Here is a 25,179-nt window from a genome sequence, read left to right on the forward strand (position 1 = left end):
AGGCTATGGATTAATCTAGTATGTCAACGATGCCAAATGTTTTTTCTGATTTTAATTTAGGACTAGCACAAACGCTGCTAGAGATGGCAAAATGGCACGCAATGCTCGAATTCTGCATAGAGAGCATTTTGGCACCAGGAAGTTGTGAGGAAAAATGGTTTGCATGTGATCTAATCTAGGGGTCTCAAACTCATTTCATGGGGGGTCTAGTGTCTGCAGTTTTTTCCTTTAAATTAAGCAATAGAGAACCAGGTGTTGGCAGTTCCTTACTAAATAGTGTCCTTGATTCATCAATCAAGTACAATAGAGAGAAAACTCTCAGCCACTCGGCCCTCCATGGAATGAGTTTGACACCTGTGATCTAATCGGTTGATCGTATGGTGTTGTCAGTGTCATTCCACTGTAGTTTCCCAGGGTTTACCAATTCAGTGGGATCTCCCCACAGTTGATAGGCCTATTGGGGATAAACTCATATCCTGTAGCAGTAACTGGATGGAGCATTGACTGGATGACTCTCTGTCTGACCATCTGACCTCTGTCATTGGAGAAAATAACCTTCTGGGCGGTGAGCCACCCAGAGGCTTGCCAGTTCAAATCCCCGGGTCAGACAGGGGAAATCTGATGGTCAAGGCATTGTGCCCTTAAGCAAGGCACTTAACCCCCCACAACTCCTCCTCCACGGGCGCACAATGTGGCAGCCCCCTTCTCCAAACTGTATATGTATGTGTGTCTTTTGGAGGGGTTGAGATAAAGCAGAGGTCAAATTTCAGTGTGACCTATAAAGGGATCCTAATCTTAAATAGCCTTTTGATCTGGGCTTCTGTGTTATTGCACATCTCACTCCATCAAACACCACACCTCCCCGCAATAGACACACACACTTCTCAGCCAACCTTGTTGGTGCCCGCCCCCAGCTGATTCTTTAGTTACCAGGGTCAGTTTGGGACTTTCCTCAGATGTATCGAAGTGTGGAACCGCCAACGGAAAATCAAGCTTTGTGTCTAAAGTCCCTGAAACACCCTGCTGAATCTGTGCTGACACGTTGTGCAGCTGCTGGATATAGTAGATAGTCAAGGTGTCCTGTGTGCCTTTGTGTGGCATGTGGTGGGATGGTCATGGTCATCACCATGAACTGTTGGAGGCAGGTAGCCTAGCGGTTAGAGAGGTGAACCAGCAACCGGAGGGTTGCCAGTTGGAATTCCGGATCTGATGGGAAAAATCTGGTGGGAAGTGAACTGAAACCAGAGGGTTGCTCTTATCAAATCCTAGATGCCATTAATTGCCATTGTGCCCTTGAGCAAGGCACATTAACAGTTCCCTGGGCGCCCAGTGTGTCAGTCCCGAGCACCTCTCCAAGAAAAGCCTGTGTGTGTATGTGTGTCGTTGGGTTGGGTTGGGTTAAAAGCAGATGTCAAATTTTGGTTGGACCTTGTGTGCAATTGACCAATAAAGTGATCCTAATCTTAATCTGTTTGAGCTATCCTGGCCAACCGTACACTCATACAGCACCCACCTCTTCATGACTGTATGAGCAACTTCTGCCCTTATTTTATGTCTTTACACTAAGCTGTCAAAATGCAGAAAAGTGCAGCATTCTGTTAAGAACAGGGCCTTGTCAGGATGGTTTTGTGGTGGTGTAGAAGTGAATGGACAGACAAGATGGAACACCCTGAGAGAGTGAAAGGAGGCAGGGCTGCACAATGTGTTCAAAAAATTTAATAGCAACTTTTTTTAAACACTATTGCGATTGCAATTTGACTTGCGATATAGATCAAAACACTTGGATGAACCATTTGAAATTGAATAATTTATATTAAGAAGCAAAGTGGAAAACAACATTGTTCTTGTTTGGAACAATCTGTTGACTGCATTACACCTTACAGAACAGCATGCAAACTTATAGTGAATCTAACAGCGAGGAGCAGCCATGAGGAGAGGTAGAGAGACGACAAACACACAGCTTATTGGTGTTTCAAAATATTGCATGCGATATGGATCTCTTGCTATATGGATATTGCACAGGTCAGTTGCGATTTCGATGTGAATTCAATTAATTATGCAGCCATAAAAGGGAACCATGGCCAGCTAGTGTCATTAGATATACACTCAGTGGCCAGTTTATTAGGTACACCCATCTAGTACCGGCTTGGACCCCTCTGTAGCCATGTTCAACAACAATGTTCAGATATGCTGTGTCGTTCAAAAGTTGCTCAATTGTATCAAGGGACCTAACGTGCGCCAGGAACACATTCGCCATACCATTACACCACCGCCACCAGCCTGTACCGTTGACACCAGGCAGGATGGGGCCATGGACTCATGCTGCTTACGCCTAATCCCAACTCTGCCATCAACAAGACGCAAAAGGAACCAGGATTCATCGGACTCGGACCAGGCAATGTTTTTCCGCTCCTCAATTGTCCAGTGTTGTTGATCACGTGCCCACTGGAGCAGCAGCTTCTTGTTTGTAGCTGATGGGAGTGTATCCCAGTGTGGTCGTCTGCTGTTAAAGCCCATCTGTGACAAGGATCAATGGGATGTGCGCTCCGAGATGCCGTTCTGCAACCACTGTTGTACTGCTCTGTTATTTGCCTGTTTATGACCCGCCTGTCAGCTTGTATGATTCTTGCCATTCTCCTTCGACCATTAACAAGCTGTCTCTGTCCACAGGACTGCCGCTGACTGTTGTGCGTGAAAAGCCGGCCATTTCTGAGATACTGGAAATAGCACTCCTGGTACTAACAATCATACCACGCTCAAAGTCTCTTAGGTCAATTGTTTTGCCAATTCTAACGTTCAATCGAACAGTAAGTGAATGCCTCCATGTGTGTCTGCCTCACACGCTCGGACTGTGAGCTTGTTGCCAGTGTCTCCATCATGTGGATGTTGTAAGTATAGCCTGGTTATAAAGAATTCTACCAGGCCAATGCAGTTCCAGTCTCTGCCACTTGTCAGCAGTAGAGACCCAATCATAAAGGAAAGGTGCATAGTGGTTTTCTTCATTTGGTAAACTGTGACTAGCTTCATCATTATCAAGCATTTTATCTTAACACATCCCATGTCTTTCCAATGTGCACTGCTTAATGATGACTCTACACTAAACCTAACATCCAGGCTTAACAGCAGCCAAGGGAATGGTTGCCTTACGATGGGTGGCAAGCCTCACACACTGCAATGGATTTCCTTATTCATGATATTTTGGTATTTATATTTTATTAGGATCCCAATTAGCTTTTGAAAAAGCAGCAGCTACTCTTCCTTGGGTCCACACAGGACATGAAACATGACATAATACAGGACTTTAATAGACAACAGCTCAAGAACAGTACTACCGAAATGTTTTTATTTTTACAAAAGGCACATGTAGCCTAGATATCAGTACATACACACAAACTATCTAGGTCAAATAGGGGAGAGGCGTTGTGCCCTGATGTGTTGCTTTATCTATTTGTTTTTAAACCAGGTTTGCTGTCCACTTGAGCAATATGAGATGGAATGGACTTCCATGCAATAATGGCTCTATATAATACTGTACACTTTCTTGAATTTGTTCTGGATTTGGGGACTGTGAACTTATTGAACTTATTCATGAGCTCAACTTGAACTGTAATTGTCTCGACAAGGTGCAAAATCAGACAATATTAAAATATGCACCACAACACTTGACAGTGTGGATTTGTATCATGTCTGTTGATTTGTGTTTTTTGTCCTGTCAACCAAAAATGAATAGAAAATATGTATTCATGAGTCTGTGGTGGTTTTTAGACACCTCCAACTTTATCCCATTAGGATGGCATTTACCGTTCTCTCTAGGTCGTTTCCCTGTTCACACGTTACAACAGAGAAGAATATGGTGCTCACAGTTCAATTCTGCTTGGTCCCACGGTCTCACAAAGGGAAGACAGCCGTTGAGGGCTGCTGTACACATTAAACATCACTGGGCCTTGACCTGCAGTGCAATGACTTCACATACATGCTGTAGCACAGTGCTCTTCATCTTAGTGACATCTAATCACTATAAGTTTCCACTACTCTCTCTCTCCCTCTCTCTCTCTTTCTATACTCTCTTTTTCTCTTCTCTCTCTACTCTCTCTTTCTTACCACTCTCTACACTCTTCTTGTGGGTATTCCCTGTTTCCTCTTCCCCCCTCCTTTCTTAGTAATAGTTTACCTCTAAGCCCAAACCTATCTCAGCCTCACTCCACCTTCACACACACAAAGACTACAAACCTGTTTGTCTGGCTGTAAACCCGGAAAAACATCAAAGAAAGAGAGTGAGAGCGTGAATAAGTGACACAAAACAAAGAGAGAGAGAGAGAGCATGAATAAGTGACACAAAACAAAGAGAGAGAGAGTGAGAGCATGAATAAGTGACACAAAACAAAGAGAGAGAGAGAGAGAGCATGAATAAGTGACACAAAACAAAGAGAGAGAGAGTGAGAGCATGAATAAGTGACACAAAACAAAGAGAGAGAGAGAGAGAGAGCATGAATAAGTGACACAAAACAAAGAGAGAGAGAGAGAGCATGAATAAGTGACCCAAAACAAAGAGAGAGAGCATGAATAAGTGACACAAAACAAAGAGAGAGAGAGAGAGAGCATGAATAAGTGACACAAAACAAAGAGAGAGAGAGAGAGAGAGCATGAATAAGTGACACAACAAAGAGAGAGAGAGTGAGAGCATGAATAAGTGACACAAAACAAAGAGAGAGAGAGAGAGAGCATGAACAAGTGACACAAAACAAAGAGAGAGAGAGTGAGAGAGCATGAATAAGTGACACAAAACAAAGAGAGAGAGAGAGAGAGAGCATGAATAAGTGACACAAAACAAAGAGAGAGAGAGTGAGAGAGCATGAATAAGTGACACAAAACAAAGAGAGAGAGAGTGAGAGCATGAATAAGTGACACAAAACAAAGAGAGAGAGAGAGAGAGAGCATGAACAAGTGACCCAAAACAAAGAGAGAGAGAGAGCGAGAGAGTGGCCAGCCAGAGTCAGACTGAGACATACAAAAGTTTCCGTTGTGCTGCAAAGAGAAACTGGGGTCTATATCTGAGGATGTTGTAGATGAAATCAGAGAGAGTTACGCCACATGGGGTGAGAGAGTGCCTGGGCACAAGAGCGTAAAATGTTGAGTAAGAAGGGGAGGAGAGAACAGGGGAGGAGAGGGGTTGAGATTGTTTAGGAAGGGTGAGTGGTTATTTGTCTGTCTTGTTCTGCCCTCCCTTGCTCTCTCTCTTTCAGGGTTTTCTCTTTATACTTTCTCTTTACAAACTGAACGGGAAAGAGACTGTTTAAAAAATATCGGCTACTTCTGGAGAACTGACCAAGGAAATTGAGGATTTATGAAGTGAGGACTTTATGAATGCAGGCTTGAAAAAACACAATTTTTAAAGATTGTTTGTAAACAGTTTTTAGAGCTTGTTTGTAAACAGTTTTGAGAGATTATTTGTTTGCACTTTTCTGGACAAGACGTTTCCCCTCCACTCTTTCTAAACCACAGCAGCTGTCTCCATTCCTGTTGGACTATGGTATATTCTGGCGCTCTGCCCCTATCTGGGTTACCTGATTTCATTGGATTATTCTTTGGATTACTGAGGAACACTGGTGAAGATATATTGGATAAAGTGTGCTCTTTTCAACTCAAGCTGTCAACCATAAAGATACAATGAAATCAGTTACTAAGCTGTCCATGCCAGACATGACAGACATCTAGACCACTCCCTCATTCAACTGTCACAGATAGGGCTACCAGACACAAACCGCCAGGCTGCACTGAACAGATCCCACTCGGACTAACACACCACAACCAGGAATCCCTCCTCAGGACAATGGCCACGGGAGGGAACGGGCTAGGATCTGACCGGAGCCTGACATCCACCTCCCAGCCGCCCAGTGCCTCTGACCGGAGCCTGACATCCACCTCCCAGCCGCCCAGTGCCTCTGACCGGAGCCTGACATCCACCTCCCAGCCGCCCAGTGCCTCTGACCGGCGGCAGGTGGACAAGGCCCTGAAGAGGCTGGAGAAGCTGCATCGGCTGTGTACCAACCCCAGGCTGGGCCTGAGGAACAGCCCCCCGTACCTCCCCGAGGTGGTCTCAGAGACAGCCACGCTGCTCACCCAGGTGTGGGAGCCGTACAGGGGGCCTGCTGCTGGGGGGCAGGCCCCCCGGGGGGATGAGGGGGAGTACCTGAGGATCCATGCAAGACACCTGCTGGATAAGACTAACCGGGCCGTGCTGCTGTTTAAAGAGGGGCGCGATAAGATGTTCGAGGAGATGTCCAGCTACAGGTGAGAGAGAACAACAAGGGCCGAACATAACTTGATATATGGGGTCATAAACAATATCTTTGTAAAAACTCAAACGGCTCAGAAAGTTACCTGCATGTGTCTCCAGTTAGAATTTGGCGCATAATCCAATTATCATAAGCATTGTCAGTGTTGGGGAAGCTACTCTAAAAATATAGTTTACCATGCTACCAATTACTCTGCACAGGAAGAAATGAAGCTACACTAAAGTTACCGTTAAGAAAATATAGTTTACTACAGAATGTATAAAAAATTAGGAATACCTTCCAAATATTAACTTGCACCCCCTTTTGCCCTCAGAACAGCCTCAATTTGTCGGGCCCAAGCTTACAGTGATATCTGATATCTGTCTGTAGTGCATAGTCTAGCAGACAGGCTGAATTCGTTTGTGCCATGTAAGGGGCCAGGGGGAGATTTCTGTCCAGGCTGAGAGACATGATGCTCGTCACGATGTCGACAGGGTCATTTTGTTATCTAGCACAGACCTATTGCTAACCCTGAGAACTCATTTTCTAATTGTTTATTAGATTTGTCAGTTATAATCACAAGTAAATGACTATATAGGATAGTCTGTAACACCAAATAAAAATCTTAAACACACTCCACAATAACTTTACATAAAGCCTGCCAAGCTCTTTTGGCTCATACTGTGTCAGGACAAAACAAGACTTTTAGTCCGTACAGAGAACTTTGTTTAGCAATTCTAAACTATGAAATATTTCCCAATATAGACACAGTGTACAAAACATTAGGAACACCTTCCTAATATTGAAGAAATGTGTTCCTCAGACAGCCTCAATTCTTTGGGGCATGGACTCTACAGGGTGTCGAAAGCTTTCCATAGGATGCTGGCCCATATTGACCCCAATGCTTCCCACAGTTGTGACAAGTTGGCTGGGTGTCCTTTGGGTAGTGGAACATTTTTGATACACACGGGAAACTGTTGAGCGTGAAAACTCAGCAGCGTTGCAGTTCTTGACACACTCAAAGCAGTGCGCCTGACACCTACTACCATACCCCGTTCAAAAGCACTTCAATATTTTGTCTTGCCAATTCACCCACTGAACGGCATACATACACAATCCATGTCTCAATTGTCTCAAGACTTAAAAATCCTTCTTTAATCTGTCTCTTCCCGTTCATCTACACTGATTGAAGTGGATTTAACTGGTGACATCAATAAGGGATCATAGCTTTCACCTGGATTCACCTGGCCAGAGCTAAATCTTTTGTACACTCAGTGCAGTTCACTACATCCATAATAAATCTAATTCTGAAATGTCATAGACTACAAATTGCAAGAACAGATCACTTTGGGATCATATGTTAACATAATGTGTAATTAAGCCTATTAAACACAAAACTATGTTTCAAGTGAGAATTAGGCAGGTCTGATGCCGAAAAAGGAAGGAAATGATTTGCCTCCTACACCTATATATTATTTTCCTTTTCCAAATAAAAAGTGTCTAGTCCCAATAGTTAGCTACATCACAGCATTACAACAAAGTAATTCACTACTAAAAACACTACCAATATTTGAATTGAGTTCAACTACCACCAAGCTACTGCTAAATGTCGTTGAATTACTAGTTGAACTACATGGAGTTCCCGACTCCCCTACACTGCACATTGTTGACATGGTTTTCTCTCCTCATTCACTTTTCATCTAGCATGAATAAACATGAATACTTTTTATATCCATAAAAGTGACAAAATTACTACTCAAAAAACATTATCGACTATAAGACTATTATACTATACCAGAAATTGAACCCTGAGGATACCATTGATTAAGAGTACATTTTAGGATGTTGACCTTTTCACCCAAAAAAGGGCTGACCTTTACTAAGACAAGTAAATCAGCTGTGGGGTCAAGGGCAGGGCACGTGTCCGAGATATCTGACTCCACCAGCACCATGACACAGACTTTCCGCCAATATTCTCAATGCCCAATATTCAAATCAATTCAAAGTAGCTAAAGCCAACTAGGAAAATTAAAATGCATGGTATTAGATTGTCAAATTTATAAGGACTTGATTGGCATTAGACTTGATATGTACAGTAAGTGAATTTTGGAGCACAGCCAGAGACAGAGCAGAACCACAATGACACAAATAGACCTGAGCTCCATTAACATCCATTTATAGTACCAGTGAGACAAAAATGAACATTCTCAGTTCCCTCAAGTCGGCTGTCTTAAAACAGAAACACAGAATCAACATGGCATTTAGGTTTGCGCTACTGCAGCTACATTTGGTTATTTAGTAGTTGTGCAGTTTTTAAGGTGGGTATTTTGGGAAGAAATGTATCTGAGTGACTGTTCCGTTGAGACTACTAATGTCTCAGAGAGACAATGGAGTGGACCTGAGGCTTTATCATGCTAATGGTAACTGGGTGAAACTGGGTGATCGCAACAACTCTCTGGGATATACGGGCCAAGGAGAAAGGTAGTGTGGTTCTCTGAGACGTTTCAGGGTGGTGTTTTAAAGAAAAGCAAAATTATGTAAATATTGTATATTCTTAATAAATTTGGAAATGTTTTAATATTGTTTCTTACATTTGTTAATTACTCAAAGTACAAAATTAAACAAATATTTCTCAATTATACAGTTGAAGTCAGAAGTTTACGTACACCTTAGCCAAATACATTTAAACTCAGTTTTTCACAATTCCTGACATTTAATCCAAGTAGAAATTCCCTGTTTTAGGTCAGTTAGGATGACCACTTTATTTTAAGAAGGTGAATTGTCAGAATAATAGTAGAGAGAATGATTTATTTCAGCTTTTATTTCTTTCATCACATTCCCAGAGGGTCAGAAGTTTACATACACTCAATTAGTATTTGGTAGCATTGCCTTCAAATTATTTAACTTGGGTCAAATGTTTCGGGAAGCCTTCCACAAGCTTCCCACAATAAGTTGGGTGAATGTTGGCCCATTCCTCCTGACAGAGCTGGTGTAACTGAGTCAGGTTTGTAGGCCTCCTTGTTCGTACATGCTTTTTCAGTTCTGCCCACAAATGTTCCTTGCTCCCAAGGATGAACCAGATTTATGGAGATCTACATTTTTTTCTCCTGAGGTCTTGGCTGATTTCTTTTGATTTTCCCATGATGTCATGCATAGGCACTGAGTTTGAAGGTAGGTCTTGAAATACATCCCCAGGTACACCTCCAATTTACTCAAATGATGTCAATAAGCCTATCAGAAGCTTCTAAAGCCATGACATCATTTTCTGGAATTTTCCAAGCTGTTTAAAGGCAGAGTTAACTTAGTGTATGTAAACTTCTGACCCACTAATGCTAAACACATAACAGTTTTACAATAAAACAGAAACGTCTGTATTATCTGTGAAATCAGGAAAAGCTATGAGCTATGTGTAATTTTTCCAAAATGCTGAATCTCACTAATGGTAAGAAGAACAGGGCTTGGCTACAGATGCATGTTCAGTGCAATGCAGTACAGCAGGACTGGCAAGTCTTAACATAACTGTTATTCCCTTCGCTCCTTGTCGTCCGCATTTTGCTCTCTGAATCTACAGAATGTGTGTATCATGAAACATGAATTTGCATTATGCCATGTCATAACAAAAGTTGAAATAAACAACTGAGAGAGGCAGATTATTGTTAGTTTATATTAATAACACTCACATACAATGAAATAACCATTCACACTTCCTACTCGCCCACACTCTCCTTCAAACCCTTCTCTGTTCATGGAAAGCAACACGCAAACAAATATAGACCTTTCTCTGTTCTTATACGTTTTCACACACCGCCCACGCCTGGGTAAAATGCCGTAGTTTGCTATAAAGCTCAATTCAATGGCAGGGAAATTGCCATTGAGTCAATGTAGTGTTGCTTTGGCTTTAACAAGCAGTGGCAAGTCCCTGCAGGTGCAATTGCAATTAACTACGATTGTTGCAACAATAAGTAACAGCTATAAGGTAGATATTGTATATTACATTAGTGATAACAGTCTACCGGTAACTATGCCACATGCACTGTCACCTTGTTGGTCTGCAGCGAGAGGCAGGCATATAGTACTGTCACACATACTGTAGATACAGTAACAATGCCATGTGAGCTCTTTCTTTCCAATAAGAAGTTGCTATGCTTTACACACACCATTGAGCTCAACTGTAGACAGGATGCAGTGAATGAGTGTGGTGGAAAGTAAGAAATGAACATGGTCAACCAGGTTAGTTAAGGATGGAAACTTCAGTCCTGCTCTCAACTGCCCGTACAGCCAGAGAGATGAGAGAATGGTTGAGACAGTGATTGGAACACACAGTAAGAGGTTTATGGCCAGATCGTTACTGGCAGGCTGATAATAGACACACAAGGGAAGAACCACTCAGTAACTTTTGAGTGTCTTGTTGTTGGTCAAGTTGCTAACGGAAAATTCTGTTTCTGCGGCACAACACGAACAAGGACAGGAAGAGCAAGACTGTGACATCCTGTTTGTACAAGCACGAATGTACCTGTGTGTGTGACATAGCAAGAGAGAGAGAGAGAGAGAGAGAGAGAGAGAGAGAGAGAGAGAGAGAGAGAGAGAGAGAGAGAGAGAGAGAAAGAAAGAGCACGTCAGAAATCAGCTCAATGTAATTGAAGAATCCATAGAATCTAAACACTTCTGGGAAAATTGAAAAACAACACGAAGAGTTATCTATCCAAAATGGAGATGTATGGATAAACCACTTCTCCAATCTTTTTGGCTCTATAACAAAGAACAAACTGAAAAAAATATATACATGTGTAACGTTCTGACCTTTATTTCCTTTGTTTTGTCTTTATTTAGTATGGTCAGGGCATGAGTTGGGGTGGGCAGTCTATGTTTGTGTTTCTATGTTTTTTCTATTTCTGTGTTTGGCCTGATATGGTTCTCAATCAGAGGCAGCTGTTTATTGTTGTCCCTGATTGAGAACCACATTTAGGTAGCCTGGGTTTCACTGTTGGTTTGTGTGTGTCTGTTTCCGTGTGTGTGTCTGTTTCCGTGTGTGTGTCTGTTTCCGTGTGTGTGTCTGTTTCCGTGTGTGTGTCGCCACACGGTACTTTTTCAGTTTGGTTATGTCACATATTCGTTTATTGTTTTTGTATTTAATAGTGTTCATTGCTTTTCTTATTAAAATTCATCATGAACACTTACCAAGCCGCATCTTGGTCCGATCCTTACTCCTCTTCAGACGAAGAGGAGGAAATCTGCCGTTACAACATGATCAAATACAAATCTTAGAATCAACTATTAAAGACTACCAGAACCCACTGGAATCCAATGACATTGAATGAACTGCAGGACAAAATACAACCCCCCCCCCCCCCAATCCAAAAAGTCCTGTGTGGTTGATGGTATCCTAAAGTAAATGATAAAATATACAGACCACAAATTCCAATTGGCTATACTTAAACTCTTTAACATCATCCTCAGCTCTGGCATCTTCGTCAATATTTGAAACCAAGGACTGAGCACCCCAATCCACAAAAATGGAGACAAATTTGACCCCAATAACTACCGGGGGATATGCGTCAACAGCAACCTTGGGAAAATCCTCTGCATTATTATTAACAGCAGACTCGTATATTTCCTCAGCAAAAACAACATACTGAGCAAATGTCTAATTGGCAATTTACTAAATTACCGTACGACAGACCACGTATTCACCCAGCACACCCTAATTGACAAACAACCAAACAAACCAAAACAAAGGCAAAGTCTTCTCAGGTTTTGTTAATTTCAAAAAAGCTTTCAACTCTATTTGGCATGAGGGTCTGCTATACAAATGGATTGAAAGTGGTGTTGGGGGAAAATATATAACATTATAAAATCCATATCCACAAACAACAAGTGTGCAGTTCAAATGGGCAAAAAACACACATTTCTTTCCACAGGGTCGGGGGGTGAGACAGGGTTACATCTTAAGTCCCACCCTCTTCAATATATATATCAACGAATTGGCGAGGACACAAGAACTGTCTGCAGCCACCGGTCTCACCCTACTAGAATCTGAAATCAAATGTCTACTGTTTGCTGATGATCTGGTTCTTCTGTCCCTAATCAAGGAGGGCCTACAGAAGCATCTAGATCTTCTGCACAGATTCTGTCAGACCTGGGCCCTGACAGTAAAAGTAAGACAAAAGTAATGGTGTTCTAAAAAAGATCCAGTTGTCAGGACCACAAATAGAAATTCCATCTGGACACCGTTTCCCTACAGCACACAAAAAACTATACATACCTCGGCCTAAACATCAGGTAACTTCCACAAAGCTGTGAACGATCTGAGAGATGAGGCAAGAAGGGCATTCTATACCATCAAAAGGAACATAGAATTTGACATACCAATTAGGATCTGGCTAAAAATACTTGAATCGGTTATAGAACCCATTGCCCTTTACGTTTGTGAGTTCTGGGGTCCGCTCACCCTCCAAGAATTCACAAAATGGGACAAACACCAAATTGAGACTGCATGTGGAGTTCATAAAAAAATATCCTCAGTGTACAACGTAGAACCCCAAATAATGCATGCAGAGCAGAATTAGGCCGATACCCGCTAATGATCAAAATCCAGAAAAGAGCCGTTAAATTTTACAACCAACTAAAGGAAGTGATTCCCAAACCTTCCATAACAAAGCCATCACCTACAGAGAAATGAACCTGGGGAAGAGCCACCTAAGCCGGCTCTGTTCACAAACACAAACAGATGTCACAGAGTCCCAGGACACCAAAACAATTAGACACAACCAAATCAAGAGAAAACAAAAAGATAATTACTTGACACATTGGAAAGAATTTACAAAAAAACGAAGTGAACTATATTGCTGTTTGGCCCGAAACAGAGATTACACAGTGGCAGAATATCTGACCACTGTGACCTAACCAGAATTAAGGAAATCTTTGACAATGTACAGACTCAGTGAGCATATCCTTGCTATTGAGAAAGGCCACCAAAGGCAGACCTGGCTCTCAACAGAAGACAGTCTATGTGCACACTGCCCACAAAAGGAGGTGGAAACTGAGCTGCACTTTCTAACCCCCTGCCAAATGTATGACATATTAGAGACACATATTTCCCTCAAATTACACAGACTCACGAAGAAATCGAAAGCAAATCCAATTTTGAAAAACTCCCATATCTATTGGGTGAAATATCACAGTGTGCCATCGCAGTGGCAAGATATGTGACCTATTGCTACAAGAAAAGGGCAACCAGTGAAGAACAAACACCATTGTAAATAAAAACCTATATTTATGTATATTTATTTTCGCTTTTGTACTTTAACCATTTGCACATCATTACAATACTGTATATAGACATAATATGACATTTTAAATGTCTTTATTCTTTTGTAACTTTTGTGACTGTAATGTTTACTGTTCATTTTTATTATCTGTTTATGATCTATTTCACTTGCTTTGGCAATGTAGACATATGTTTCCTATGCCAATAAAGCCCCTTAAATTGAATTGAGAGAGAGAGAAAGAGAGGGATACATTACTGCTTGTTAGAGGGTACAATACCCATTATGTCTATGCGATCTAAAGTTTACTAGCCTGTGTGGCTCAGTCGGTAGAGCATGGCGCTTGCAACGCCAAGCGTCGTGGGTTCGATTCCCGCTAGGGCCACCCATATGTAAAAGTAGTGGCCCCAGCCGACTTGTAAGTCGCTTTGGACAAAAGCGTCTGCTAAATGGGATATATTATTTATATATTATTATATTTACTTTCATTCTAGCTGCAACTGTTGCATTTGAAGCTATGGACCAGAAAGCCTACCCTTATCACCCTAGTTGATACATTTTAAAAAGCTCAGAATATCTTCATGTTATTTTCTGTTATTCACAGGAGAAACTTGACCAAGCTGTCCCTGCTCTTCAGTCACATGCTCTGGGAGCTGAGGGCCATGTTTCCAGAGGGAAGATTTCAAGGCGACACCTACAGGCTGACTAAGACAGAGGCCGGAGAGTTCTGGAGGCGAGCATTTGGAAACAAGTGAGTGTTGGGTGGGGTAACAGTGAAACTAGAATTGAATAAGGGACGTGGACTTGACAGAACATTCCACAAATAGGAACAGTCTATTTGTATATACACTACCGGTCAAAAGTTTTAGAACACCTACTCATTCAAGGGTTTTTCTTTATTTTTTCTATTTTCTACATTGTAGAATAATAGTGAAGAAAAAAACTATTAAATAACACATGGAATCATGTAGGAACAAAACAAAATCTAAATATATTTTATTTTTGAGATTCTTCAAATGACCACCTTTGGCTTGATGACAGCTTTGACATTCTCTCAACCAGCTTCACCTGGAATGCTTTCCAACAGTCGTGAAGGAGTTCCCACATATGTGGAGCACTTGTTGGCTGCTTTTCCTTCAGTCTGCATTCCGACATTCCAAACCATCTCAATTTGGTTGAGGATTGTGGAGGTCAGGTCATCTGATGCAGCACTCCATCACTCTCCTTCTTGGTATAATAGCCCTTACACAGCCTGGAAGTGTGTTGGGTCATTGTCCTTTTGAAAAACAAATGAAAGCCAAAACCAGATGGGATGGCGTATCGCTGCAGAATGCTGTGGTAGCCATGCTGGTAAAGTGTGCCTTGAGTTCTAAATAAATCACAGACGGTGTCACCAGCAAAGCACCCCCACACCATCACACCTACTCCTCCAAGCTTTACAGTGGGAAATGCACATATGAAGATCATCCGTTCACCCCACCGCGTCTCACAAAGACACGGCAGGTTGGAACCAAAAATCTCCAAGCAAGTCTCTTCTTCTTATTGGTGTCCTTTAGTAATGGTTTCTTTGCAGCAATTCGACCATGAAGGCCTGATTCATACAGTCTCCTCTGAACAGTTGATGTTGAGATGTGTCTGTTACTTGAACTCTGTGAAGCATTTATTTGGGCTGCAATTTCTGAGGCTGGTAACTCTGGTATAATGAACTTATCCTCTGCAGCAGAGGTAACTCTGGTATAATGAACTTATCCTCTGCAGCAGAGGTAACTCTGGTATAATGAACTTATCCTCTGCAGCAGAGGTAACTCTGGTATAATGAACCTATCCTCTGCAGCAGAGGTAACTCTGGTATAATGAACTTATCCTCTGCAGCATCGGTAACTCTGGTATAATGAACTTATCCTCTGCAGCAGAGGTAACTCTGGTATAATGAACTTATCCTCTGCAGCAGAGGTAACTCTGGGTCATCCATTCCTGTGGCGGAACTCATGAGAGCCACTTTAATAATGGCGCTTGAAGGTTTTTGCGAACTTTCAAAGTTCTTGAAATTTTCCGTATTGACTGACCTTCATGTCTTGAAGTAATGATGGACTGTCATTTCTCTTTGCTTATTTGAGCTGTTCTTTCCATAATATGGACTTGGTCTTTTACCAAATATGGCCATCTTATATATGCCACCCCTACCATGTCACAACTCAAACTTTTGGTTCAAATGCATTAAGAAGGAAATAAATTCCTCAAATGAACTTTTAAGAAGGCTCTCCTGTTAATTGAAATGCATTCCAGGTGATTACCTCATGAAGCTGATTGAGAGAATGCCAAGAGTGTGCAAAGCTGTAAAAGAGTAAAACTAAAGGAAAACCCTTGAATGAGTAGGTGTTCTAAAACGTTTGACCGGTAGTGCAGGCACAGTCTTTTTCTAGTCTTGTGAAAAGTATTCTGTTCCCCCACTTGCAATTTTTGATCTTCTTTTGGTACGTTGTCATTCCTCTCACTTTCACTCTCTTTCTCTCTCTCACTTTCCTTCTTCCTTTATCTCCCACCTCTCTCTCTCTCCTCCCCTCTTCTCTCCCTCTCCTCCCCTCTTCTCTCCCTCTCCTCCCCTCCTCTCTCCCTCTCCTCCCACTCCTCTCTCCCTCTCCTCCCCTCTCTCCCTCTCCTCCCACCCTCTCTCCCTCTCCTCCCCCCTCTCTCCTCTCCCTCCCCTCCTCTCTCTCTCCTCCCCCTCTTCTCTCCCTCTCCTCCCCTCTTCTCTCCCTATCCTCCCACCCCTCTCTCCCTCTCCCTCCCCTCTCTCCCTCTCCTCCCCTCTTCTCTCCCTCTCCTCCCCTCCTCTCTCCCTCTCCTCCCTCCTCTCTCCCTCTCCCTCCCCCTCCTCTCTCCCTCTCCTCCTCTCCTCCTCTCCCTCTCCCTCTCCTCCCACCCCTCTTTCCCTCTCCTCCCCTCTCTCCCTCTCCTCCCCTCCTCTCTCTCTCTCCTCCCCTCTTCTCTCCCTCTCCTCCCCTCCTCTCTCCCTTTCCTCCCACCCCTCTCTCCCTCTCTCCCTCTCCTCCCCTCTCTCCCTCTCATCCCCTCCTCTCTCCCTCTCCTCCCCTCCTCTCTCTCTCTCCTCCCCTCTTCTCTCCCTCTCCTCCCCTCCTCTCTCCCTCTCCTCCCCTCCTCTCTCTCTCCTCCCCTCCCCTCCTCTCTCCCTCTCATTCTTTCTCCTAGGTGTATTGTGCAGTGGAGCAGTTTTAAGCAGCATCTCCGTAGGGTCCATGGCTTTGAAGAGGGGATGGAGTCCATGGCTCTAAAGTCAACTGTAGATCTCACCTGTAACGACCACATCTCAGTGTTCGAGTTTGACATCTTCACCAGGCTATTCCAGGTACATGTGATCCATATATGTTAGCCCTGTTCTAAGTAGCCCTATATCCTGGTTACTTAGACACCTCACATAATGTTCAGTGAACATGCATTCTGTCACTTTCCAAGACGTCTATCCCATTCTTTCTCTCCTACTGTCTAAAGAAAGCCAAAACATTCCAAAGTGGAAAAAATAACACATATTTCAACTGATAGTAAATATGTCCTCCCCTCTCCTGTCAGCCCTGGAGGTCTCTTCTGAGGAACTGGAACCAGTTGGCAGTGACCCACCCCGGCTACATGGCCTTCCTCACCTACGACCAGGTCAAAGCCCGCCTCCAAAACTACCTGCACCGGCCCGGGAGGTGAGGACAGGAGAGATTGTTTGCGGGTGACTGGGTTGGGGTGTGGCGAGAGAGAATAGATGAAGGGAAGGAACAGGGGGATCGGAGGGGCTCAGGAGAAAAGAGAGGAGATGTACCATACCCTACAACAATATCTGCAGTGATTACTTTTAATGCTAACATAATGATTATAGTGAAAGTATACAATAATACCTAGATACGTAGAGGTAACTGCCAAAATAATGGAAAAACTTGACAAAATGACAGGTACAAAGTATAGTGAAAGAAGGTGCTTCCACACAGGTGTGGTTCCTGAGTTAATTAAGAAATTAACATTCCATTATGCTTAGAGTCATGTACAAAAATTCTGGGCAGGCCATTATTTTGCCCATTATTTTGGCTACTATGGCTATGCCCCTATAAGATGACACCCACAGGGCATGAGAGGTCAGTGAATGGTTTGATGAGCATGGAAACAATGTAAATAATATGCTATGGCCATCTCAGTCACCAGATCTCAACCTAATTGAACGCTTATGGGAGATTCTGGAGCACCGTTTTCAACCACCATCAACAAATCACCAAATTATTGAATTTCTCGTGGAAGAATGGTGTTGCATCCTTCCAATAGATTACCAGACACTTGTGAAATATATTCCAAGGATGCATTGAAGCTGTTCTGGCCCGTGGTGGCCCAACGCCCTGATAAGATACTTTATGTTGGTGTTTCCTTTATTTTGGCGGTTACATTGTATTTCATGGTCAAATCTGTATGTACTTCAGTAAAGATGTTTCTATGTGAACTCTGTATCTCTGTCCAGCTACATCTTCCGTCTGAGCTGCACTCGGATGGGCCAGTGGGCCATTGGTCATGTGACTGGTGATGGCAGCATCGTACAGACGATCCCCCAGAATACACCTCTCTACCAGGCCCTCATCCAGGGCTTCAGGGAGGGCTGGTGAGTAAACACACACATGGACACACCACAGGAGGTTGGAGGAGCCTTAATTGGGGAGGACAGGCTTGTGGTCATGACTGGAGTGTAATCAGTGGAATGGTATCAAATACATCAAACACATGACTTCCAGGTGCTTGATGCCATTTCATTTACACCGTTCTGGTCATTATTATGAGCCGTCCTCCCGTCAGCAGCCTCCACTGACACACACACACCAGTGATGTCCGGGTTGACACATAAAAAAAAGTACCCGCGGTTATAGTGGGGTGGGTTTAGGGTTATTAAATATTGTGTGGATGAAGGATTGCTGGGTGGCGGGTGGGTTGAATAAAGAGAAAACAAAACCTTAAAAAATCCACAAACATTGAGGTTTTAATTGAATTATATTAGGCCTTCCGGCAATGGCTTTAGAGCATAAGCCTAAGCTTCTGGGCCTAACTGTACGAGCGCTAAATAGTGTACACGCCAATTGCCAAATGCTTTTGTGATTGGCAGAAAAAGTTAACTTCGATACACTGAGGTAAAAAGGACAATATCAGAGTTTAATTCAATAAGAGAAAAGCCGGGAAATGGAGAGTTGAAAATAAAGAGAAGGGTGTAATGTTTGGGAAAGATTTGGTGAAGTGGTAAAAGAGGATGGAAGCAGTATCGGTTATGTTATTTATGTGTGATGACTGTGAGGTGATATACAAATCCGCCAGTCACAAGATGGACACTTCAAATAGGCCTGTGGCAAGTCAAACGAACTGTAGCCTACTGTTCAGATGGGTTAAATGGAAACCAAAATCTGGACACTAACAGTAGGTATATAGCCTCTCACATAGCCTTAATATTGACTCCCGCAAAACTAAGCTTTTCTTGTCGTAAAATGATACACCAAATGTAAGCTACATTTTGACTTGGGCATAGGAGTGCTGATGGTCTATTAAACAGGTGCAGGTGAACAAACAGCTGACCAACACTCACACACAACATTTGCACAGGACTGTAATCGTTTTACATAATGTGTGTGTAATTCTGTGTTGTGTTTGTCTGCAGCTATCTTTACCCTGACGGACGTGATGTGAACCCAGACCTCACCAGTCTGTGTGAACCAGCACAGAGAAGCAGGGTCAAAGTCACAGAGGACGAGTATGAGATGTACTGTGAGATGGGTAGTACCTTCCAGCTGTGTAAGATCTGTACAGAGAGAGACAAGGACACACGCATCCAGCCCTGCGGACACCTGCTGTGCCAACCCTGCCTCACAGGATGGCAGGTATGCCTGCTCTGTGATTGACGACGTCACCAACAAAACCTTCAAAGCCAAACCACACATTGTTCGCTCACACATTGTCTCTGACATCACCCAGCCACATCCTCTTGTATTAATATATGTCATCAACATACCAATTTGGGTTAACTGTATGGAATTGGTTTTTGGTCAGACAGTTAATGTCTGCAGTGAGCCAGCCCACTACACATCAGTAGGTGAACCGGCGTAGCAGCACATAGAGCAGTATTATTGGCCATCGTGTCTTAACATGTGGGTTAGGACTTCCTGTGTGAGCCGAAGCATACATCCTCCTCATGCTACACTCACACTGAGGAGACTCACCCTTAGAGTTTACACTCCTCGCCTGGTCACACACTCTTACACACTGTCACACACTGTCACAGTCACACTTCAGGGGCCAAGAATAGATTTGTACAGATTACTACAGTTTTTACCAAAGTGAACAACAGTAGGATGCTCAATCTTAAATTAAACCAGTTGCTTTACTGTAAGTGTACCTTCATGCAAATAACTCACAGAAAGGACATTATTATGGGTATTGTACTTTCAGCATGGGAAATGCATTGGCTCAGGAATGCTCTTGATGGAACCAAATGACTGCATCATCCCAGGGATCTTTTTGACATACAGCAATCATTTGCATTGTTGGGAAGGGCCCGGAACTATTTCACTGTTAGTCTATAGCTGCTGTTTATGAAGTATGCTGTGATTTGATTTATTTAATACAACAATACACACACGTACACAGACACAAAAGTTTCTACACATTAACAGACAGTACAGATGTGTAGATAATGTTAATTCTGTTTAACCTGGTGTGATCATTCCATGTGTTGCAGAAGTCGGATGGACACACCTGCCCATACTGTCGCTGTGACATCAGAGGGACAGAGTCCATCCTGGTGGAGCCTTACCTGTCTGTCAGCGAGGAAGATGAAGATGAAGATGACCTGGAGGATGTACAGCTAGTCATGAAAAAACTAGCCTATATGAAGAGGGTGTGTTTGCTTGTGTGTGGATGTGGGCAGGGTGGTGTGGGCAGGGTGGTGTGAGCAGGGTGGTGTGGGCAGGGTGGTGTGAGCAGGGTGGTGTGGGCAGGGTGGTGTGGGCAGGGTGGTGTGGGCAGGGTGGTGTGGGCAGGGTGGTGTGGGCAGGGTGAGGTGAGCAGGGTGGTGTGGGCAGGGTGGTGTGGGCAGGGTGAGGTGAGCAGGGTGGTGTGGGCAGGGTGGTGTGAGCAGGGTGGTGTGGGCAGGGTGAGGTGAGCAGGGTGGTGTGGACAGGGTGGTGTGAGCAGGGTGGTGTGGGCAGGGTGAGGTGAGCAGGGTGGTGTGGGCAGGGTGGTGTGAGCAGGGTGGTGTGGGCAGGGTGAGGTGAGCAGGGTGGTGTGAGCAGGGTGGTGTGGGCAGGGTGAGGTGAGCAGGGTGGTGTGGGCAGGGTGAGGTGGGCAGGGTGGTGTGAGCAGGGTGGTGTGGGCAGGGTGGTGTGGCCAGGGTGGTGTGATCAGGGTGGTGTGATCAGGGTGGTGTGAGCAGGGTGGTGTGGGCAGGGTGAGGTGGGCAGGGTGGTGTGAGCAGGGTGGTGTGGGCAGGGTGGTGTGGGCAGGGTGGTGTGAGCAGGGTGGTGTGATCAGGGTGGTGTGAGCAGGGTGGTGTGGGCAGGGTGGTGTGATCAGGGTGGTGTGGGCAGGGTGGTGTGAGCAGGGTGGTGTGATCAGGGTGGTGTGAGCAGGGTGGTGTGAGCAGGGTGGTGTGAGCAGGGTGGTGTGATCAGGGTGGTGTGGGGTTCTCTTTCACTGTATCCATCTCATAGTGTTATTTTCTCATGCATCCTCCCCCCCTCTCTCTCTCTCTCTCTCTCTCTCCTCTCTCTCTCTCTCTCTCTCTCTCTCTCTCCCTCTCTCTCTCCCTCTCTCTCTCTCTCTCTCTCTCTCTCTCTCTCTCTCTCTCTCTCTCTCTCTCTCTCTCTCTCTCTCTCTCTCTCTCTCTCTCTCTCTCTGATGCAGATGTCGTCTGAAGAGTACCAGTTCCCCAGCTCTCGCCTGGCTCCACCCCTCCCTCCCAAACACAGCACCTTCTCCCACTGCCCTTCCCCACAAGCCCCCTTACGGCCCTCCGATATACTGGCCAAATACTCCCACTCTAACTCGCGTTCTGTAAGTTCCCCCATACACACACTCTACAGAATTCATAGTAGCAGTACCACAATGGAAAGAAGAAGTCTAACCCAATTTCACTGATAACTGGGGCTTCGGTAGACAGGTAAAGGTGTGTCCTTATTCCACCACAGGCTCACAATGACACCCCCTCAGACAGAGCGCACACACACCACACTGCCAGCACGAAAAGGTGAGTTCTAAATGCCTACTGCATTTTAGGTTATTAAGACTTATTTCAAACGAATCAACAATATGGAAGATGTTTGTCGGAAAGAGAAGAATTGTGTACTGTAGCCTACATCCTAAAGAAGCTCAGGAGATAAAATAGGGCAATGTAAGCAATGTTAGCTCACTGTTTGTTCTTCCCTTGGTCTGATGTTTACTGGCCATAGTCATACAGTTTACTGAATACATTTTTTATAAACACTTTTGGTTTGTATGGTTTTGGCAATAACCTGAAACCTCACCACTTTGTGTGTGACCTATAATGCTACACAACTAAATATAAATAATTTGGTTACAGTACTTCCTCATTGAATTGGATTGAGATCTCTTGTGTTCTGTCTCCTACCCTTAAGATGCCAGTGGGAGGAGCTAGCTAGAAGTGAGGAGGAGAATTCTGGGGGGTTCAGACAACCGCCCACACTCCCAATCTCTCACAGGTCAGCCATGCCTGTCCCCAAGGGGACTTTCTTCAAAACGTGTGTGTTTATTATTAGTGTAACACAATAATATGCTTGCTGTACATAAAATAGTAAATGTGGCCACAAGTACCATGTTTTAATTGTAAACATTATTTGTATAGCACCTTGTATTCAGTATTAGCTTTCCAAAGTGTTAAAACATGACGGTGGTGAATGTTGTTGTTGTGTTCTCTGTGTAACAGTGAGGATTCTGTCTCAGAGCCAAACCTCCCCTCCTGTTCCGTCTCCTCCCAGTCCTGTGGAGAGGGTGAGTATCAGAGAGGAGGGGGGAGGGAGGGAATGGAGGTCTGTTCTTTACCATCAACTATTTTACAGGGGCTTCTCCACTTACTGTAACACACACAAGGTTGACCCCTCACTAATCTCCCTCTCTCTCTCTCTCTCTCTCTCTCTCTCTCTCTCTCTCTCTCTCTCTCTCTCTCTCTCTCTCCCTCACTCTCTCATACAGTTGAAGTCAGAAGTTTATATACACCTTAGCCAAATACAAATACATTTATTACAAATAAGTTTTTCACAATTCCTGACATTTAATCCTAGTAAAGATTCCCTGTCTTGGGTCAGTTAGGATGACCACTTTATTTGTATAATGTGAAATGTCAAAATAATAGTAAAGAGAATGATTTATTCCAGCTTTTATTTCTTTCATCACATTCCCATTGGGTCAGAAGTTTACATACACTCAATTCGTATTTGGTAGCATTGCCTTCAAATGGTTTAACTTGGGTCAAACATTTCAGGTAGCCTTCCACAAGCTCCCTGCAATAAGTTGGTTGAATGTTGGCCCATTCCTCCTGACAGAGCTGGTGTAACTGAGTCAGGTTTGTAAGCCTCCTTGCTTGCACACGCTTTTTTAGTGCTGCCCACAAATTGTCTATAGGATTGATGTCAAGGCCTTGTGATAACCACTCCAATACCTTGACTTTGTTGTCCTTAAGCCATTTTGCCACAACTTTGGAAGTATGCGTTGTCCATTTGGAAGACCCATTTGCGACCAAGCTTTAACTTCCTGACTGATGTCTTGAGATGTTGCTTCAATATATCCACATCATTTTCCGTCCTCATGATGCCATCTATTTTGGGAAGTGCACCAGACCCTCCTGCAGTAAAGCACCCCCACAACATGATGCTGCCACTCCCGTGCTTCACGGTTGGGATGGTGTTCTTCAGCTTGCAAGCCTCCCCCTTTTTCCTCCGAGCATAAGGATGGTCATTATGGTCAAACAGTTCTATTTTTGTTTCATCAGACCAGCGGACATTTCTTCAAAAAGTACAAACCTTTGTATTTTGGTACAAACCATTCGTTTCTAGGACACAGAACACTTCTCCTTCCTGAGCGGTATGACAGCTGCGTGGTCCCATGGTGTTTATACTTGCGTACTATTGTTTGTACAGATGAACGTGTTACCTTCAGGCGTTTGGAAATTGCTCCCAAGGATGAACCAGACCTGTGGAGTTCAACAATGTTTTTGCTGAGATCTTGGCTGATTTCTTTTGATTTTCCCACAATGACAAGCAAAGAGGCTCTGAGTTTGAAGGTAGGCCTTGAAATACATCCACAGATACACCTCGTATTGACTCAAATGATGTCAATAAGCCTATCAGAAGCTTCTAAAGCCATGACATAATTTTCTGGAATTTTACAAGCTGTTTAAAGGCAGAGTCAACTTAGTGTATGTAAACTTCTGACCCACTGGAATTTAGATACCATGAATTATAATTTCAATTATCTGTATGTAAACAATTGTTGGAACAATTACTTGTGTCATGCACAAAGTAGACTAACCGACTTGCCAAAATAATAGTTTGTTAACAAGAAATTTGTGGAGTGGTTGAAAAACGAGTTTTAATAACTCCAACCTTAGTGTATGTAAACTTCCGACTTCAACTGTATATATTCCTATCTAACATTTATCTTGAAGGTGGAGCAGCCTGGTTAGGGGCCTCAGATTCAGTGAAACAGAAGAAGAGATACAAATAAAGGAGTGAAAAGACGTCAGAGCTCGGGTACAGCCAGAGAGAGCGGGAGAGAACCATGTCCTCCTGACGCTGGGAGAAAAGATAAGCACAACATCTCTGACTCAAGAATGGATGGATAATAGGAATATGAAAGGTTGATTTCCACTGTACCTGATAAACAGCCATTGTTAATCTTATGTACATGTATCTTATGTATGCCTTAATATGGAGGGAGAATGCCCTGTTGATCTACTAATAATGACATCAAAGTGGATGGACAAGGACAGACTGATGGAGCGACTCACTGATGCCCTCTGCTGCACAGCAGAGTAAGCTGCTGCACAGTAAACAGAGTAAGCTGCTGCACAGTAAACAGAGTAAGCTGCTGCACAGTAAACAGAGTAAGCTGCTGCACAGTAAACAGAGTAAGCTGCTGCAAAGTAAACAGAGTAAGCTGCTGCACAGTAAACAGAGTAAGCTGCTGCACAGTAAACAGAGTAAGCTGCTGCACAGTAAACAGAGTAAACTGCTGCACAGTAAACAGAGTAAGCTGCTGCACAGTAAACAGAGTAAGCTGCTGCACAGTAAACAGAGTAAGCTGCTGCACAGTTCCAATAACAGGTGAAATCCTTCCATTGCTTGATGTGTGTATGTAGGGCATTGAAAATATGCTACCTCATAATTTACCCCATACTCATACCCATACCCCAAAACATATTGCAAACCTAGGCTTTAATTCATGACTGCAAATTACGGCGTGGGGCAGAGTCCTTCAGAACGTTGTCCAGGTTGTATGACTGGTACGGTATATAGCCTACATACTATAGTTGTATGTTAATATGATCAAACATGAAACACAAATAAATATTTTGCACATCCCTCAAGTTGTTAAAATGTACT

The 25,179-nt window shown here is 43.6% G+C and overlaps 1 protein-coding gene across 2 annotated transcripts; it reads left to right on the forward strand.

The window, feature by feature from the left end:
• The first annotated feature begins 5,010 nt into the window (after nucleotides 1–5,010).
• On the forward strand, nucleotides 5,011–25,158 carry LOC135520524 (E3 ubiquitin-protein ligase CBL-like). 2 transcript variants are annotated; one of them, XM_064946132.1, is made up of 12 exons: nucleotides 5,011–6,291; nucleotides 14,145–14,291; nucleotides 16,751–16,907; nucleotides 17,129–17,250; nucleotides 18,051–18,188; nucleotides 19,227–19,446; nucleotides 20,304–20,462; nucleotides 21,467–21,616; nucleotides 21,751–21,809; nucleotides 22,198–22,281; nucleotides 22,506–22,570; nucleotides 24,243–25,158. In XM_064946132.1, the coding sequence occupies exons 1-12, from the start codon at nucleotides 5,831–5,833 to the stop codon at nucleotides 24,299–24,301; spliced, it is 1,821 nt and encodes a 606-aa protein (XP_064802204.1). In that variant the 5' UTR covers nucleotides 5,011–5,830; the 3' UTR covers nucleotides 24,302–25,158. The 2 variants fall into 2 exon arrangements, with proteins under 2 accessions (XP_064802204.1, XP_064802205.1); XM_064946133.1 differs by having other exon boundaries at nucleotides 5,012–6,291; nucleotides 22,772–25,158.
• Nucleotides 25,159–25,179: the final 21 nt, after the last annotated feature.

This window comes from Oncorhynchus masou, chromosome 29, assembly GCF_036934945.1.
Source record: "Oncorhynchus masou masou isolate Uvic2021 chromosome 29, UVic_Omas_1.1, whole genome shotgun sequence".
In the NCBI taxonomy this organism is placed as follows: Eukaryota; Metazoa; Chordata; class Actinopteri; order Salmoniformes; family Salmonidae; genus Oncorhynchus; species Oncorhynchus masou.